This window comes from Emydura macquarii, unplaced genomic scaffold, assembly GCF_026122565.2.
Source record: "Emydura macquarii macquarii isolate MOO-44397 ecotype Brisbane River unplaced genomic scaffold, CSIRO-AGI_Emac_v2 contig_691, whole genome shotgun sequence".
In the NCBI taxonomy this organism is placed as follows: Eukaryota; Metazoa; Chordata; order Testudines; family Chelidae; genus Emydura; species Emydura macquarii.
In genome coordinates this window covers 7,449,775-7,468,037 of record NW_027130828.1, presented here as the reverse complement: position 1 = coordinate 7,468,037, position 18,263 = coordinate 7,449,775, and the positions used below count along the sequence as shown (strand labels likewise).

At 46.5% G+C, this 18,263-nt stretch overlaps 1 protein-coding gene and 1 long non-coding RNA gene across 7 annotated transcripts in view; one reads left to right on the top strand and one right to left on the bottom strand.

Moving 5' to 3' along the window:
• Positions 1 to 698: 698 nt before the first annotated feature.
• LOC137148805 (uncharacterized) lies at positions 699 to 5,778 on the bottom strand. 2 transcript variants are annotated; one of them, XR_010918593.1, is made up of 4 exons: positions 5,662 to 5,778; positions 5,423 to 5,530; positions 2,476 to 2,570; positions 699 to 808 (listed from the first exon to the last, which is right to left on the bottom strand). It is a non-coding gene; the product is annotated as an uncharacterized lncRNA (long non-coding RNA). The 2 variants fall into 2 exon arrangements; XR_010918592.1 differs by lacking the exon at positions 5,662 to 5,778 and having other exon boundaries at positions 5,423 to 5,560.
• RXRA (retinoid X receptor alpha) overlaps positions 5,773 to 18,263 on the top strand; it is a 218,097-nt gene continuing 205,606 nt past the window's right edge. For all 5 annotated transcript variants that reach the window (XM_067541847.1, XM_067541845.1, XM_067541846.1 and 2 more), the window contains exon 1: positions 5,773 to 6,123. In XM_067541847.1, coding sequence (XP_067397948.1) covers positions 6,096 to 6,123 — 28 coding nt within the window. In that variant the 5' untranslated portion in view covers positions 5,773 to 6,095. The remainder of the gene's footprint in view (positions 6,124 to 18,263) is intronic.

The window sequence follows — 18,263 nt, the reverse complement described above, 5'->3', positions numbered from 1 at the left end:
TGTATGTGTATGGGGAAAGATTTATACAACAATTGTCAGTAATAAATGCCCCTGATAAAGCATATTATCTTCACACTTCATTTGCAAAGTGTTTTGTATGCAGAGATGGGGAGAAGGCTGGAAGAGAAAGCAGCACTGAAATAGAGTGGGTCGGATCCTCAGCTGGTGAAAATTAGCATTGTTTCATTGCTCTGGCTGGCGTTATGCTGATTTTCACCGGCCGAGAATCTAGGCTGTAGTAATTAGGAACGGGGAACTCAGATTCTTTCACCAGAGCTCTGTAAATCTGATATTTAATACACAACATTTAATCTTCAATCAATTACACTTTTCTTTCTTTACGGTTTTCCAGGTACTCAACTTCTGGTCTGGATCCCCATCCATTGTATAAGGCAGATGCTGGTCAGGCTTGCACTTATTCAGAACCTTTTTGCAAAGTTGCCAAAGCTTTTTACAAATATGAATGAATTAAACCTCACAACCATCATCCCTTTGCAACAGTTGAGCAACATTATTCCAGTTTCACCAGCGAGGGGAAATGAGGCACAAGAGAGGCCAGGAAACTTGCCCAACGTCATCCAGAGACAGATCAGGAATAGAACCCAGGCATCCTGACTCCTCATGCCTGTTTTAGCTGCTTGGTCATTCTAGGTAGATAAAGTACATAGCTATAAACAGACACAGACAAATGCTTCTCTATGGCTTAGAAGTGATGTGGTCTTTAATAAGCATTTTATGTCCCATACTAAGAGCTGACCATACAATAAGATGTTTCTTGCACTTCCTTGTTCTTCCGATTAAGCTTTTTCTAAAAGAGAGAAGGGTGCAGAGTAACTTCATTGTGGGAACATGGTTTCCAGGATAAAACACATCATGTAAATTTCAATTTATATACAAACATCATTTGCCTGTTAAATACTTCTGGGAAAAATAAACCGATAACTTTGAATCTAAGATGCTCACGGAAATTCTTTTCAGATTGTTTTATTTTGCATTTGCAATGTGTCTTGTAGGAATTGGCAACTGGGTTCAACAGGCTTTATCATGACTGTTTATTATTTGTATTCTGGGTGTGCCTGGAGATCCCAGCTGAGATCTGGAGACTGTGCTGGGAACTGCGCAGACACACCACGAGAGACAGCCTTGCCCCAAAGAGCTTACAATCTAGATAGATAAGACAGAAAAAGAGTGGGAGGGAAAACAGGTTTTTCAGGCTGTTCATCCAAGTCCTGCCTCACCCCACGCTCTGTATTTATTTAATCTGAGTGCCTTGGGACAAGGGAAATAGACAGAATACTGGGCTGAGGGAAGCACATTTCGTTTGATATTTGGGGTCTGCTAGCAAAATCCAAAGGGCAGAAGGGATGTTGGATGGTCAAAAAGCTTTAGGATTATGAATGCTTCAAGGGCCAGTGGAACAATTCCTACGTACCTTGTTTTCCTGGGCAAAAGATTAACACTACAAAGGACGGGGACTGGCAGGGGGTGGGGGTATAATGGGGACCCTCACTACCAGTGTCCAATTTTAAAGGCAATGGATCAAATTCTGACCTCAGATCTATGCAACTGCATTGACTTTCAAGGGGTTACCCGTCTGACTGAGGACCAGGGTTGGGCCCTGATGTGGTTAGCAAGCATGGCAGGCCTGTATGAAGGGTGTCATTCTGTTTTCTCCTCATCACATCTTTCAACGTAGAACTGTCTCCCTGTCTGCTGCACCATGTGCTCATTTCAGATGCAGAGTGTTAGAAAGGGAGGTGGTAGCCTAGGTGAGGGAAATTTGCACCCGCGTGACAAAGGAAAAACAGCACAACATCTTTTCGACACTGAACTACCATGTACACTAAAGGCATCATTTCTACTCACCAGTCCAAATTCTCCCTCAGTTAGGTCAGTACAACTACAATGGAGTAGTTATAGCCAGGCAAAGTTCCATAATATACACAGGGTTCTCTCTCATGGAGACCTTATATTAGTTCTTTCTTTGTTCACTGTTTTCCTTAATCTGCTAAAAAAATAATCTAGAACGGGAAATACCTGCTTTTTTGCTCTTTATGTGGGGAAACATGGAACAGCAGGAAACCACAGCAAGTTCAAATTTTGTCCCATCAGTCAATTCTGAATTGCAGATGTGATCAAATAAATAAATCCCATTAGGAAAAATAATTTCAAAGCCACCAAAAGGATTTAAACATCCAGTTCCCTTTCAAATTGGAGTTTGTGCTGTGTAGGGCCGGCTCTATTCATCTGAGCCTCAGACACTGCTAGATTTTATAGCAACAGCCAAACATAGCAGGGAAGGACATTTCCCACTGTTACGTGGGAAACAAGAAGTCCCCAAACATGAGCAAAGGAGCTGTTATCCTGCACCAACAAGAGCTGCGGTGTGTGATGAGTCCATGCAGTTCCTAACTGTGAAGAAAAAAAATTCAAGGTATTTGGAAGACAACCAAGAAGTAACGGAGAGACACTGACCGTGTTTTACACGACAGCTCCATCTTAGACGACGTCGGAACTCCAAGAAGCCCAGTGCCAAGCAGACGTACAAGCCAAAGGCCGTGGAAATGGATCTTTTAAAAAAATGATTCAGATCTTTACTACAAAGTGCAAAACCAGAGCTCAGCGTAGCACAGAGAAGCCTGATGCAGGTTATTAAAGTAATATGCACATTAAAATTCATTGGGAGCGGGGAGGAATGGCTTGTAACCGCATAGAAATATCCTTGCCACCTTCCGGCATCTCACGGAGACTGCAAATATGGGACCTCCTCCGGCGGCCTTCTCCAGGGCGAAATTCCCATCGGGAGCATTACTGGAATACTGCAGGCTTAGACTCTATTATTGCTGCCACAATTAACTTTTGGATTGCACTGAACGCAAGCTGGTGTGGGCTGGTTGGAGAAAAGCGGCTTGCTAGGAGACACACGGCTGAAAGAGCGGGAAATGTCATGTTTCATGGTCTACGAAGGGATATTTTCGGCAGTGGCTACTGAGATCATTGCGTGCATGTCAACTTTAACATGCAGTGAGAGGGAACACTGGGACAGATCCTTAGCTAGCATATCCAGGAGTTGTAGCCTCTACACACCAGCCCAAGGTGTGGCCCATTATTATCTACCAATCTACCTACATAAACATACACACATTCATACTGGTCCAATTTTTCCTTTCACTTACACTGACGTGACCCCAGTGACGTGCCTAGAGTTTGCAGTGGTGTGAATGAGAGTAGAATTTGGATATATCTAGCTCCATACACACGCACATTTAGCTTGCTCATTCCTGGGAGGGCCCAAGGTTCGCTGGCCCTATAAATGAGTTCAACCCTTCTTAGATTAGTGCATTGAGACACAATTGATTATAGTTGAGTTCAGATTTGGTGAAGCTGATCTCTGCCCTTGCATTGCTGGATGTCACACACATGTACATATTCAATGTCTGACTTTCACACAGCCGCACCACAGCGAGAAAGGCTGGACCTGCTTCTGTCTAACAAGCCCACTCCCATTTGTTATTATTTTTTTCCAGGAGTTAATATGACGCAGCCTTAAAAATTGACTAGGAGATGAAACTTGACATGCAAGGTCCCAGTCTGGGAGCAAATGATGTTACCGATTATAAACACAACACACACCAATCCGTTTGGACATGCTTAAATTACAGGAGCAAAGGATAAAAAGGATAGAGCTGGTTCATTTTGTTTTTATTTCCACAGCTTTCTCTGAGTATCAGTCTGCAGCTGTTTGCCTCTGATGGAGAATGGGAACCGCTGGCATTTTTCATTCCTGTTGTAATTAAAGTCCATGTATTATAATGTATTGCTATTGCTAGGTGCAAAGGGTTGGACAAGGAGGGCTTGTTCTCTTTGCTGTCCCAGAGCTGGTCCAGATAGGGATCCCGGGAATTAGCAGCAGTTTGCCCCTTTGGTAGCCATACCGCTGTGATCACAACCTCCGGGACTCTGGATAGACGGGCAGGTGAGTGCCTGTCCCTTGACCCAGACACACTAAAGAGTTTGCAGGAGGAGTTGTTAGCATAGTACATTATTTTAGCTTTTCACTGTCCTTGTCTATAGGGGCTCAGATACCACAATGATGGGCACAAGATAAACAGACAGATTAGACATGCCATGGCAGCAGCAATCCTCACAAACATTTGCAACTTTTCCTCATTGTAGACTTAAAATTTAATTCCACCTTGTCCCCCAACTGAAGGCCTGATCTTCAGTCCCTTCCACACTGATGATCTTTGTTCACATGGGTACTCCCTTCTACTTCAACGGGATCAGCTAGGTGAGAAGGGCTAGCCAGATTGGAATCCCCTGGTGTCCTCCGACTTGTTCTTGTAAATTATTTGTCTCCCAAATGCATGGCCAGGCACCTGAGTTCATACACCCCAGCCGTCAGTCCAATACCACTTCAGACTTCCTGGGCTACTATGTCACTCATTCCAGGCCTGCGTCCTCCACACTCGAGAGCCACACCATCCTATGCAACAAACCTGCTTGTTACACACAGTGGGGCTGTCCGGAGCGCGGGTCGATACCACGCTTAGCATGCTTTACACAGAGTCAAGTCATTCCGGTCCGTCAAATCACAAATACACATTTGTAACATGTATTAAAGCTGGAGACACCCCGACGTACTGGGTATGCGACCTGGACAGTTGAGAGCAGAAGGGCAAGGTGGGATTGCAGCCGAGAGGCCATCGCGGTGGCAGGTGGACATGTGAGCTCTCAGATAAACTGCACATCTATAATTAGTGATTTGCTTGCCTCTCTATTACAGGGAATGAAATAAACCGTGTTTAAATAGCAGTGGGGTCAGTCGGGATGATCACGGTGACCCCTTCTGACCTTAAAGTCTGTGAGTCTATGAGACAACCTGAGAAAAGGAAAGAGCCACTTGCAGTCAGAACTTGCACTTTGCTCTTTCCCGAGGTGCAGGAGCTGGTTAGTGTCTTCCTCAAGTTTGCATTTTGTGACCTGTGACCTGTGTCCATTACTTAAACAGGGTGTGCAGTGTGTGTGTGAGTGTGTGTGTGTATCTATGGTAGATCGACTGATCATTGGGTTAACAGAGAGATGGGCAGACCAGCAGATCTAACCTATTTATCCACCCATCCATTTTCTCTATAAGGCTGTGGGATTTTCTAAAACTGCCTAAGGCAGCTTTGAAAAATCTCAGCCTGAAGGGCCCCATCTTGCGTCCTTTACTCACCGAAGTCATCCCCTGGACGTAATTGGCTCTGCTCAGTCACTTTAGTGGCTACTTACCTCTGCCAGCTAAAGTTTCTAGGCCCGGTGTTTCCAAAACAGCCGACAAGCACCATACAAGTACAGGATGGCCTCATTTCAGCAAGGGCCTTATCTAGCAGCCCCGATAGACCAGAGCAGGTCCTTTATGGTCACCCTCTGGATTTACCTGTGCCCGATGATTCTGGGCCCGTTGCCAGCATTGGTCATGGCTATTTCTTCTTCTTTCTCCTCTCCACACCATCCCGCAGCTTTTGTGAAACGCGCATTTGCATACCTAAGACAATGGACGATTGTCGCCGCTGTTCTGATCATTAGCCAGACGGCCGCAGATCTCTGCAGGCAACCCCCTCTGGAAGCCCCCCCCCCGCGCCCCATGCACACTAGCCGACGAGGACCGACGCGCACCGCCGCCGACGCTTCGAATCGCTTGGTGCAGGCGCCCAGCGGGCAGCGCCGTCGCTGCTAGCGGGTCGGCCCTCCGGCTCCCCCTTGGCCGGGTCCCCTTTGCATCGCAGCTCCTGTAGTTGGAATAGAGAGACACAGAGACACAAGTACTTGAGTTACATTGTTGGGTGAGTTTGGAACAACTCCCCCTGCCTGGGGCTTACCCACGCGGGGACTGGATTTCCTATTCCCCCCGCTGCCGTATTGCCTTCCTGCTGCCGCTGCGGATTTGTAGAGCAATGCAACGCTGCAATCTTTGATTCCCACCCACCCCCCTTTTTTTGTTTTCTTTTTCTTTTTTTAAAATTTCTCTTTTGCTTTGATTTCCCGGCGCGCCCTGTGTTTTGCCTCCCCCGATCTTCACACATCGCCTGGGCATGAGTTAAACACCCGAGATGGACACCAAACATTTCCTGCCACTGGGTGAGTTTGCTTCGAAAGCTCTTTTCCTGCACCGGGCGGGCCGGCTCTGGCTTTAAACCCTCCGGCTGGCGGCGGGCTGGGGAGCCGGGGGCGAGGGGAGAAAGCAGAGGCGATCTGCTGGGAGAAGGGGGGGTAGGGGTTTTATTGCAGCGCCGATGGCTTGATCTGGGACACCCCGGTTCCCTCTGGTGCACACGCAGTTGCAGGGGGGGCCGGCTGGCTGGAGCGAGCTTGTTTCATGCCCGGGAAGGGGAAGCGCTGGGGTGAAACGCTGCACGGTGGAGAGTTGTTGTCAGTTTCACTGGCTGCCCTGGGAAGCGCCGATCCTTGTTTATGTGGTTGGTCCCTCTGGGCCAGGAACGATTTCACTAGATGTGTGTCTGGGTGATTTTTTTCCTCGCCTCCCCCCTTTGTGTGTGTGTGTGTGTGTGTGTGTGCAATGGCAACGTGTCGAGTAAACTACACGGTGTTTTGCAGATGGAGACCTAGATTACCCCGCTGCTGAGGGAGGGGGAGTTTAATTTAAAAAAAAAAGAAAAAAAGAAAGAAAAAAAAGTGCCGTGACCTGGCTTGGAAATATGTGTTGCTTCATTTCCGTATCGTTTGGGAGATGGCATAGGACTGGCATTGCCATTTAACCCTGGCGGCGTCGGGAGGGGGGGGAGGACTGGACAATCCGGAGACATTTTTAGAGAGAGAGAGAGATCAGTGCAAGAAAGTGACACCGTCTCAAGCGGTCTTTTCAAATGTGGGACCAGCCGAGGGGTCGCCAGAGCACAAAAACAACGAAAGTTTTTGCCTTAAAAGTGGCTCCTTGGACTCAGATCGCGGGGTTAGGGCACAGACACCAGGCGCCCAAACGTTGTCGATGGAAAAGAAAAAGAAAAAAAGCGGTTTTGGACTGAAAAGAGGGTGTGTGAAGTGATATCATGAGCCCCCCCCACCCCCCGGTTTGGTTTATTTTACACAAGAGGCTTTGGCTTTGCATTGCATGGATCTAAAGCTCTGCTTTATTTCTGGAGCAGAGTTTGACATGTTGCAAAGCCTTTTTCCCCTTTATTTGTTTGTTTCAACCTCCTTTTTTTTCCCCCCTCGTCCACCCCTCTCCTTCCTCTGCAGGCATTTGCTGTGTGCAGTCTGGCAGAGATAAATGTAATTGCTGGGGTTAAAGGTGCCTGTGTGTTATACATTGACAGTCAAGTGTTGATCCAAAAGATGTATTTCAGTTGCATCTTCCTTCCTTTTCCAGAAAAATGTGTCAGGCCTGATGGTTTACATTTTGTTTCTTTGGGTTTGTTGTTGTTTTATTGTGTGTTAAATTTATTTCCTGCTGGCTTTTGCCAGCATTTCAGCAACTGAGTCAAGTCTTGGCTTGTAAGGGTAAAAGCTTCTTCGGGTCTTGATTTCAGAAAAGTGGTACTGCTTTGCACTTATCCTACAGGTCAGCGTTCAAAAAAAAAAAACAAAACCAGTTATATCAAACTAATCTGGGAGAATAACTCTGAGCAACAGAAACTGGGAAATTCACAGTTCAGATGGAGGGCCCAATCCAACACTCATTGAGATCAGTGGCAAAACTCCTGATGATAGATCAATGGGCACAAGATCAGTAGCTAAATCCGTTCTGATCTTCACCCTGAGGCTGTGTTAGTGGGGCACCGAAGCTGGCCAGACACGTGACATGAACTAAATTAAAGCACTTAGCACCATGCAGACGGCGAGAACAACACGCTGGCCTGGACTCTGAATTCTCTTGGCTGTGCTTGGCTCTATCAGTCCACTGACCCTTTTTTAGAGAGTCACACTTTTAACTAACATGAGCCTCTTTTTTATGGCGGAATAAAGAACCACCACCACCAAAAACGGCACCTTCCCAAACTGACAGGGCCAAGGTAAAGAGTTTCTGTGACTCTCCGACAGCGGTTGTTCCGCTGGAGCTGCCTCAGCCCTGTGCTCTATACCAGATCCTTTGGACGTGATGCGGTCTTAGAAATCATTGTGATTTTATTGCCACATGCAATTGATTTTGATGGGAGATAAAAATGCCCCTGAAGTGCCCAAGTAGCTGTTTCAAGTGGAAACGTCTCCTCACACAACAGTTTTTATTTTCAATCAAACCAATTTTTTTTTTTATTACTATTATTTTGGGTGGCTCAAAGAAATGCACTGGAAACCCCTAAAAAGCATGTTCTGCAGATTGCTGTGTTGCTGTCTCTTTGCCTTCCCCAACAAACGACTTAATTTTATTTGCAGCGTTGTACATTATTGACGCTTTCTTTTAGTCTCGCTAGGTTGTGAGCCGCTTAGGCGCTCGCATGGAAGACAAAAGGCAGAACCTGAACTGATTTCCTAAATCTATACTTTTCTTTTCTACAGGACCTGAGCTATTTTGATGGCTGGGAGCTATATACACTAAACAAAACCTAGTGCGATTAGAAATTTGAGGGGGGGGAAATGTGTGAGACCAGGCTGATGACTTTCATTTACCCAGGTGCCAATGAAAACCAGCTGATTTATAAACTCATTCATAAATGGTGGGGGCAGGGACTGGTTCACTGCTATGGAAATTTGCAACACACCCTTCAGCACATCAGGATTTGTCTATCTAGTGAAGCCTTCAGGGGAGATCAACAATGCTAGCTAAACACAGTAGCTTACAGCAGAGGGGGGAAAATAAAAGCAAACCATGACTGTTGGTTAAAAGATTCATCTGTTTTCAGGAGATGTTTAAAAGGGGAGATCAGTGTTAGTGACTTGAGGGTCTGAGTGATTCCCAAACTTTACCCAGGGGCGTTTTTCACCTGCCTTTGAAAAAGTTTGGTTTGTGTGTAGGGTACCAGGTTCAGCCTGCGGAAAGGAGACTTCCTGTTTGGTCCCAGAGGGGAGACCTAGAACTCAAGAAGGAGAGAGGAACCCCTTGGACCACTGGCGGAGTCCTTCCCAGTGAAATCAGAGTGTCACGGGGCTAGGATCCTCTGCAGTTCTGCAGAGTTTGATTGCTAAGGACCAGGGAGAAGTGCCTGGGTGCTGACTTGGTTGAGCGTGAGACTGTTTTGGAAATGCCACCGCTTGGCAAAGGGACGGTTGGGGAAGCCGGAAGTTGTAATCAGAGGGTGAATTATGGGGAAAAAAAATTGTGCGGTTCCTGTATTCCTTGCAAACTGGTAGGGCTCTTAGTTGGATGATCACAGAGAACCACATACTGGTAAAGGGCCAAAATCAGCCCCACTGAAGACTCCTCAGGACTCAATTTGGCTTAAAGAGGATAAATAAGTCAAGATTTCTGGCCAAGTTCTGCGGCGGGTAACCCCACTGATGTCACAGGTGTATGTGAGGGCAGAGCTGAGCCCGTTACATGTTATAATCTAGTCTATCTGTGTACCGGTGAGTGCTGTGAAGAAACTCCAGTTAGTGCAGTGTGTGCCAGTACATCTTGTAGCCACCGTGGGGTTCTGAGAACGCATCTCCTTGGTGCTTCCCACCACGCTGTCTCTCCAGCTAATCCCTGAACTCGCTCTCCAGGGCCTTTCAATGACTAGGTCTAATATCTCAGTAACTGCTTTCCTTTCCAGGCTGCCTCCCTGAGGTGGCTGTACGGCCCAGGGACACTGGAGTGGACTCTTCTTCAGAGTGAGACTAACCCACACCTCTTGGTGCACGCGGGCCTTCTTGGTAACTGGCGCATGGCTATAGATATCCTTTCGACAAGATCTGAAATGGCCAGGGACCTCACTGCTTTTGGACTCTCCCCTTTACAGCAGCCATGCTGTGCTAGTGCCTCAGAAGCAGAGAAGCAAGAAGATGTTATTGCTCAAACTCTCTCAGCACGGGCTGGTGGGACGAGATTACGGACGTTCAGGCGGATTGTCTGCTTTGTTAGCTGGGTTATGCTCCGGCACTCGATTGAACTACGACTTTATAAATACCAAGATAGACGGAGTTGGATAAGAGAAATACAGATATGAAACTAATCTCTTTTTTTTTTTGTTTGCTTGGTCTATGTCTGAACATTATAAACCAATAACTTTTGCATCTGCTTTTATTTGCATTTTTTCTATCTGTCTGTCACTAGTTAGCTGTGACTGCTTTTGTGGAACAGGTGCATTTAGGAAAATCAGCCTTGAGCATCAGGCTCTTGGAGGAAAGAAACGGTTAAATCGGAGTCTTTTGTTGAATTCAAGGTCTGTTTCCCAACCAGAGGTCACAGAGTGGTTCAGTTCATTTGGTCGAAATGTTCATAAAGCCCTTTTTTCCATCGGAGCTGTTGAGCCAGGGGCAGTTGCCGCTGCTCAGGATGTGGCTTTAGAATTGGCTGTCCAAGAAACTGTAGAATCAAAATAAGCAAAAGGGTCAGACAGGGTAACAAAAAAAAAAAAAAAAAAGTTAGGGATTGTGGTAGAAAACAGAGTGCTGGAGAGAGTAAGAAACTATCCAGGTTGGTTAAAGGCCATCAAGCGTGTAAACTTCTGGACAGCCTACTCACCTTCATCATGACTTGCTTTTATCCCTGTGAAGCGGGTACTGGATCACCATGTGCGACTGGTCATTGGGCAGAATTTTGTGATGGATTTTGTTATGTGACCAAAAGACATCCTCAAGGAGACACATCAGACAGATTCCTTTTTGGGGCCCAAACTGTTTCCCAGTGCCCTTTGGCTGAGTTGAAAGATGCGATGCAAGCTAGAGCTGGTTGGAAAATGAAGGGGAGGGAGGAAATCTCTCAAAGGTTAAAAATTTCAAAACTGTTTTCATTTTCAGGTTTTTGAAAAGGACAGATTTAGAATGTTTTTACTGGGGGAAAAAATCATGTTTCCTGTTTTCTCCTTTCCCTGGGGGCACTTTCCTCCTTTTTTCTTATTTTGCTACTGAAAAAAGGATGGGAAAGAAAAAAGAGGGCAAAGGGGGAAACCCTCCCCCTGCAAAATGAAAAGAAGGTTTTTGTCAGAAAAAAATTGAAAAAAATGTCCAAAAAAATGGGAGAATTTTTGATTTTGAGAAAAAGGCCTTTTTTGATAGAACATGTTTACGTTAAAAAAAATTTTTTTAAGTAGGTCTTGAGACAATTGAGTCTCCATTGAGTCTGTTTGTAAACAAAATGAAATCCTGTGAACTGAACAAATAAAGGTGCTTACTCAGCATCTCCTTGGGGTGCGGGCACCACACAGGATCAGGCCCTCATGTGACTGAGATCAGCACAGTAATTTCTGTTCAGCTTTTTTATCTTTGCATCTGATATGGTGCTAGATCCTCCCCACTTCACATATGCAAAATAAGTTGGAAAGGGGTTTTCGTGTCTATAAGACACCTCAGTTGGATTCAGATCTCTGCTATAAATGTAGAACCAATTCTCTGAGGGTCAATAGACTCCACATTTACCCTGGTATGACTGAGAGCAGAATCTGCCCTCCTCTTATTCGGGGATTTTTATTTTATTTTAAAAAAAGGTGCACATAGCGAAAGCCACAGAATCTGAGTTATTCCTTGCAAATATTATTGTTGGCATTTCCAACCTGTTCACAAACCAAGGGAGAATCAAAACATCTTGCTGGAGAAATAAATCCCCCAGCTTTGTCCCACAAACTTTTGAATGAGAAGATAAATATTTTTTTTTGAGAAATGGGTTAAAAAATACTTTCTGTTGAGTGTCGTGGTAGATTGGCGGAGCTTGGGGGCAGGTTCCTGGGAGCCCTGGTTCTATCATCCATCTGGATTTTTCGTGGCACCTTTACCAAAAATAAATGAACAAAGATGTGTCGGTGCTGTGCTCCTTGCGGGGGCAGGGCAGGGCCTCTGCCCTCCAGATGACATCACGAACCCCCGAGACCCAAGTTCACGAAAGTTCTGGAGTCATCCAAATGTCAGGGTCATGTTACATTCTTGGGTAAAGCCCTGGAAACCTACACTGGGAACGTGCAGAGTTTGGTTAAGGGACCCTTTATTTATTACATGGGGCAGTGTTTTGGTAAACAGCGAGATAAGGAGAAAACACACTTGATCCGTGCTTGATGTTGGTCTGCTGGATACGCCAATGGCCAACAACTTCGCGTACGGCTGCAAAGTTAATTTTGGGGAGCTTTTGTCGCTTGTCACCATGGCAGGACAGCTCTGGTGTTTGTCAGACAAACACACCTTCAGGTAGAAAGGCGTTTGTCCATTTTTTTCCCAGCATGGTTTGGTACTGTTTGTTAGGGCCTGAACCTTTCTGGTCTCCGCTGCTTTGCCAATGCACCTTCTCTCCTGACAAGTCCAGGCTTGGTGTCCCCTGAACGCCGGCTCGCCAGTGATGCGGCTGGCGTGTATGGTGATTTCCAGTCATGTCCACAGGAAATCAGGCTCTTGTGGCATGCTCCAGCATTTGAACAGAGGGCCCCACTGGTGAATGGGATTGTTCTAATCCCCAGATTCTGCTCACTCCCAGTCTGCTGTCCTAGCCACTAATCCATGCTGCCTCTCCTGAAGAATGCCTGCACATGGCTTGGTACATTTAAAACTAGGCTGAGTGAAGTGGTGTATATGGTACGTGCAGTCCTTTGGGATTAGTTGACCTAGCAGAAATTTTACTATCCACCTCCCAGGCTCTCATTGCCATTGTATCTGAGCCCCTCCTAGGCATCTTCAGAGCACCCCTGGGAGGGAAGGAAGTATCGTTATCCCAATCCTAGAGCTGGGGGAAACCGAGGCAAAGAGCAATGAAGTAATTTATCCAAGGTCTTACAGGGAAATTGAGGCCGAATCAGGAATTAAACCCAGATCCCCTGAGTTCTTTAACGGCAAACCTGTCCATCCTCTCTGAAGTCTGCGATTTTATCAACCGACAGGCACTCAGCAGAACTAAGCCGTTTGTCAGCACAGGATCCAACCCAGTGGGATAGCTCCATAATGTTTCCTAAAAGACCCAGGTGGGCTTTAAACCTCTCCATAACTACAAAGTGATGGGGATGCTGCCTGGGCGGTTTTATTTTAATTGTTTTTGTCAGTGGTTGCCGTATTTTATTACATTTAAGGACTAGACTATGGGATAACTTCGAACATTTGATACACACACAAAAAGCAGCTTTCTGACATTTTCCTCTTTGAATGTCTTTTATTCTCCCTCCTGCACTCTCCCCCCCTCATGTCTCAAAGCAAAGGAGATGGCTGGAGGGAGGACAGAGTAGAAGAGACCCGAGGCTGCATCTCTCCAAAGGCTTCTCAACATGAAGGAACAGCAAAGCAGTTGAAGGGAGATCGCAAATAAGAATTTAAAAACCCTACAAACTATCCCTCTTCTCCCTCACATGCCAGCAACTAGATAGAGCTGCTTGAAAATTTTCCAGCAGAACATTTTTTCATCAGAAAATGCTGCCTCGTTAAGATCAAAACTTTCCATTGGAATGTGTCTATTTTGACAAAATTTTGTTTTGGGGCAAAAAAAAACTCTGAAAGGAAGTGTTTTGATTTTGCATCTTGAAATTACTTTTTGTTTAAAAAGATATATTATATTATATATTATATGACATTATAAATGATAATATAACATTTAAAATAATCAAAATCGGAACAAAACGTTTTATCGGAATGCAACACTTGGATTGATCCGAAATGAAATTTCATTTCACGGGACTTTTTTTTTAAAATGTTCTGATTCGGAGCTAAAACATATTTTGCAATGTCAGAATTCCCTGTGGAGTGGAAATTTTGGGTTTTGACTGGCTTTCCTAGCAACTGACCAACAGAAAGTGAAGCTGCGTTAGAAAAGAAGATGGGGCAGGTACTGGATGTGCTGAGCCTACTTTCTAGGGCAGATGGGTTTTCCCTAAATGTGTCAGTTATTTGTGCTCTGGTTTGAGCACACATTTTCTGGTCTTCTGGCCTGACGCCCCTCTTTTCATTTGAAGTTGGGTTAAACAAATGTGGTCCTGCAGTTATGGGAGACCTTGGACAGGGAGTTCAAAGACTTGGGGTGTGAGTCTAGTTCAGATAGGACTCCTCACCAGCTTAACATGATTTATTAGTACCATCTATTATTTGTCTTATGGTGGCAGCTACTTTAGAGGCCCCAGTTGAGATCAGGGCCGCATTGAGCGAGGTGCTGTATGTACACATAGTGGTAGACTGTCCTTGCCCTGAAAAGCCTGCAGCCTAAATACACACAAGATGGGAAAAAGGTGGGAGGGGAAACAGAGGCACGAAGAGGGGAAGTGACTCTTCAGAGTCCCACAGTCACTTAAGGGCAGAGCTGGGACTGGATCCTAGGGATGAATTCTTGGTCCCATTGAAGTCCCGGGCAAAATGCCCATTGATATCAACAGGGCCAGGATTTCACCCCCGGTCTCTTAGCTGCACTATGTACTAAACCCCATTATCCCTCCAGCGCAGTGTGTGCTGTAGCGCTCTGCTGGATAGAGGCCATACCTTCCCTGTGCCTCATCTTCTGCTGCATGGGCTCACTGACCTGGTCAGCTAAATTAATTTACGTTTGTAAAGAGCTTTGAGAAACTGCCATAGGAGACTCTGCAGGGGACCCGGCGTTCATGTTAGGCCCGAGTCCCATCATTTACACCAGGCGCATGCTGGAGTGACTCCACTGCCTTTGATAGACTCGCTCCTGATTGAGCAAAGTGAGCGGGAGAACCAAGCCGAAGTGGGAAGTTTGGCGGAGTCCCTGTGCGTGTGGTGGCTGCTGGGGGCAGGTTGGATTTTTGGATGCCCCGACAACAGCCTCTGCATTGAATACACTCTGGTTACGAATTGCAACAGTTTGTTGTTTTTCTGGCCCCATCTGCTGCCACCTGAGGCAGGTGTTTGAAAACAGAGCAGGGTTCTTTTTGCTCCACATCACTATTGAGAGGAAGGTCTGGATCTGGAGGCTAAGCTGGGCAGAATGGAATCAAGGGGTGAAATTACCCCTGTCCAGAGGAGTCAGTGCAAGAGCTGTGCAGCTCTTACCTGTCAAAATAGGGCACAATTTACACTGAGGTTCTAGCCCTTTAGTCTCCCCCTCCACACACACATCCAATCAACAGTGTGCTCACACTGGGCTTGATTTTGAGCTCATTTACACTAGCGTAAGCCAGAAGTAATTTCACTGGCGTCAGCGGAGTTACGTGTTGGTAAAATTGAGATCAGAACCTGGCGCATTTTTTGCATGGTGGGGAAAGGTGAATAGATTTCGGTGTGTGACCTGGCAGTGCTTCCGGCTCGCGTGATTTTATTGTGAATCTTGTGAAATTTGGTGTGTTTCCTACACACCCAGTCTCTGGGGTCATGTGATTATGTGAGAACTTTGGCTTTTGTTTAAAAAATAAAGTAAGTGTCTATTCCTTATGGTTGGGGAGAAACGCTTGAAAACGTGGATCTGAATGAAAACTAAAGGCCCAAAAGGCAAAAAAGCGAAACCACCATTGTATTATTATGTAAAAAAATCATGATTTTTAAGCCAATCTCACGATTTTGGGGAGGCCTGACTCATGATTTTTAAATTCTTGGGGCTGGCCATCCTGATACTGGCTATTGTTCCTGACGATTTTGCAAGGCTTCTGGGCAGTAAAATCTTGTTTTGGTTAGTTAATGGAGCAGAGTAGCCTTGGAAGATACATGGGGAGAAGATAAGTGCCATTTACCAGGTGTTGGGTTTTTTTATGGAGTGACTTTTCTGCTCTCAACCTCACTTGTAAACTTTAAGTGGAAGAAAATGTGGCTTTCGAGACCTTTCTGGCTAATTACTTGCTCTCTGGGGCTGCCAGAAGGAACTGACAGAATCAAGTTTGTTGGCTGGATTTCCCATCACAGTTAGCGGTCAGGTTCCTTTATTGTTTACATATTTGGATTTGGGTCTTCTCTGAACCGTGACCCTTTTCCTTGTATTGAACCGTGTGTGTGTGTGATTGCCGCTGAGCGAAGAGATAAAAGGTGCAGGGCTGGTATTTGCGACCCATAAAATGGTAATGGAATTCCCATCTGGCTGTTACTTTTCATGGTGTCTTTCTCTTTGTGGAGCTTTGGCTTTTTAGCGGCTTTTATAGACTTTAAAAAAAAGGAAGAAACTAGGGGTGGATGTGAAAAAGGGACCCAGAGTCCCTAAAGCATCTCCGCCCTTGGAGCTTTACAGCTCCGCTCAGCTTGCAAAGAGAACCGTTTGTATTCAGAACGGCCAGGAATGCTGGGGATGGATGTGGTGGTGACGTTGTCCAGTTTCAGCTCTGAGGCTCTAAGCATTAAGTCAGAAGCAGCCTATTATTATTATTACATTTTTGGCTGGTGGCTAATGCCGGGAAGTTTTTCTGTGAACTCTGCGGGCCGTTTCGATGGAAGTTCATCATGGGCAGCGTGTGTCCCACAAACCGGGCCCCAACCATGGTACAGAGTCAATACGATACAACTTCAGAGGTTTGTGAGAGCAGAGTGAGGCATGAGAAGGTGTTGGCATAAGGGAATAGATGCATTTCCAGGTGAGGTCTGAAATGAGATCTGGAGAAGCGGTGAAACAGAGAGAGAGACAGCAAGGCTGCTCCAAGTCGGCACAGGTTGCAGAGGAGAAGACTCTCTTACCAACAGTAGCGCCGTGTAGAGGGAAAGAGAGCCGGCAGGCTGGCCTTAGATGCGTGGAAAGTGTAGAAGGGGGTAGAAGGAAACGTGGTGCGTGAGAGGCAGGAGCAAAGCTTCTGATGGTGTAAAGAAGGAGGGCAGTTTTGAACTGGATCCTGGAGGGAATGGAGTCGCTTGAGAACGAGTGTGAGATGGTTGCACTTTGTACTTGTGAGAAGGCAGGCGGTAGGTAGCAGTCGATCCCTGGGAGAGCTGCAGATTGGAGGCCAGAGGAGGCCAAAGTCAAAGCAGGAGAGAAGTGGCCGGGGGGAGCTTGATCTGCACAAAGCAGCCTCATCACTTCGTTCTCCCATACTCCAAATTCTCGCCCCTGCCCTACTCCCATTTCAAGTGGCAGCTTTAGGGGGAAGCCGATCCTTTCATTTGCCTTAACTCGCTGTGTGCGTGCTGCTGTGCTATTGAGAGCCCAGCCCTGGGAGCCTCCGATGGGATCCGTGCCAGCCACATGCAGCATCGGGGAGTGAAGGCTTCCCCCTGCCACAGAGTGGTGTGCGAAAGGGGTACAGCTGGGAGCCTTACGCCCCACACGGAAGTGTATTGACCCGTTCAACCTGCTGCTGTTAAATGCTCATGTCTCCTGAGGCCTTACTTCAGGCAGGTTCAGGTTTCCAATGAAAAGCTCTCTCTCCTTCATCCCCATTTGCTACAAGCACCTTTCTTCCTTCTCTCTTGTCCCAGCTGCTCTCCGGCCTGTCTCCCGCTCTTCTGTGCAGGATTTGGTTTGAGGTGCCCATCTTCTGCCGGTCCATGTTACTCCCCTGCCCCAGACACTGTGCAGAAGACCCGCTTGGCAAACAGGTGCTGTGGGGCCATAAACCCTCACGTGGGGCAAAGACTAAAGAGGGAACTCCCCTTCCCTCCTGTCTTTGACCCATTTTTATCAGACCAGTGACTTTCTCTCTTTGAACCAGGTAGCTGGAGGTGCGCCCCTCGAACTCGGCTCCGGATTTTCCCGAGCCCTGCCGACTCTCCAGTAACAGTGTCTCAGCAGCATCCTGTGCCTCTGACGGGCAGTTGACAAGTGTGTGTAGGGAGATGGAGGATAGTCAGACGCTGCCGTGCATCGTCATCAGCCCCGGGAGGAGGCTGTGTTCTGTCGCTACCACTCCTGAAGGTGAAGGAATGGCGTTGACGTGGGTGTCCCTTAGAGATGCATGTTGGTGGCTGTAATGTTGAGGTTGGGGGAGGCTTAGATGGTAAAAAGAGGGGGTAAAGATGGGGTTCCCCAAGGGATGCAGAGGACCCTGTGATCCAAACCATCCTTATCTCAGTGAAACTTCAGCCATCTGAATACATCCTCTTGGACCCTGCACCTGAAATCTAGCCCTAGCATTTGACCTCCACTTATTCAAGTGTGACTTTCAATTGATCATAAAAATCAAATGTGATTCATGGAGCTTTTGCCCTCCAGCCTGCAACATGCATCTCTCTCTTCTTCTCTTTCCTTCCAAATGTACCTAGCGTGAGAGAGAGCCTTGCTCTCCAATACATCCTCCTAATTCTTAAAGAGAGACGGAGTTCACTGGAGCTATTCTCCTTCCTCTCCTCTGCAT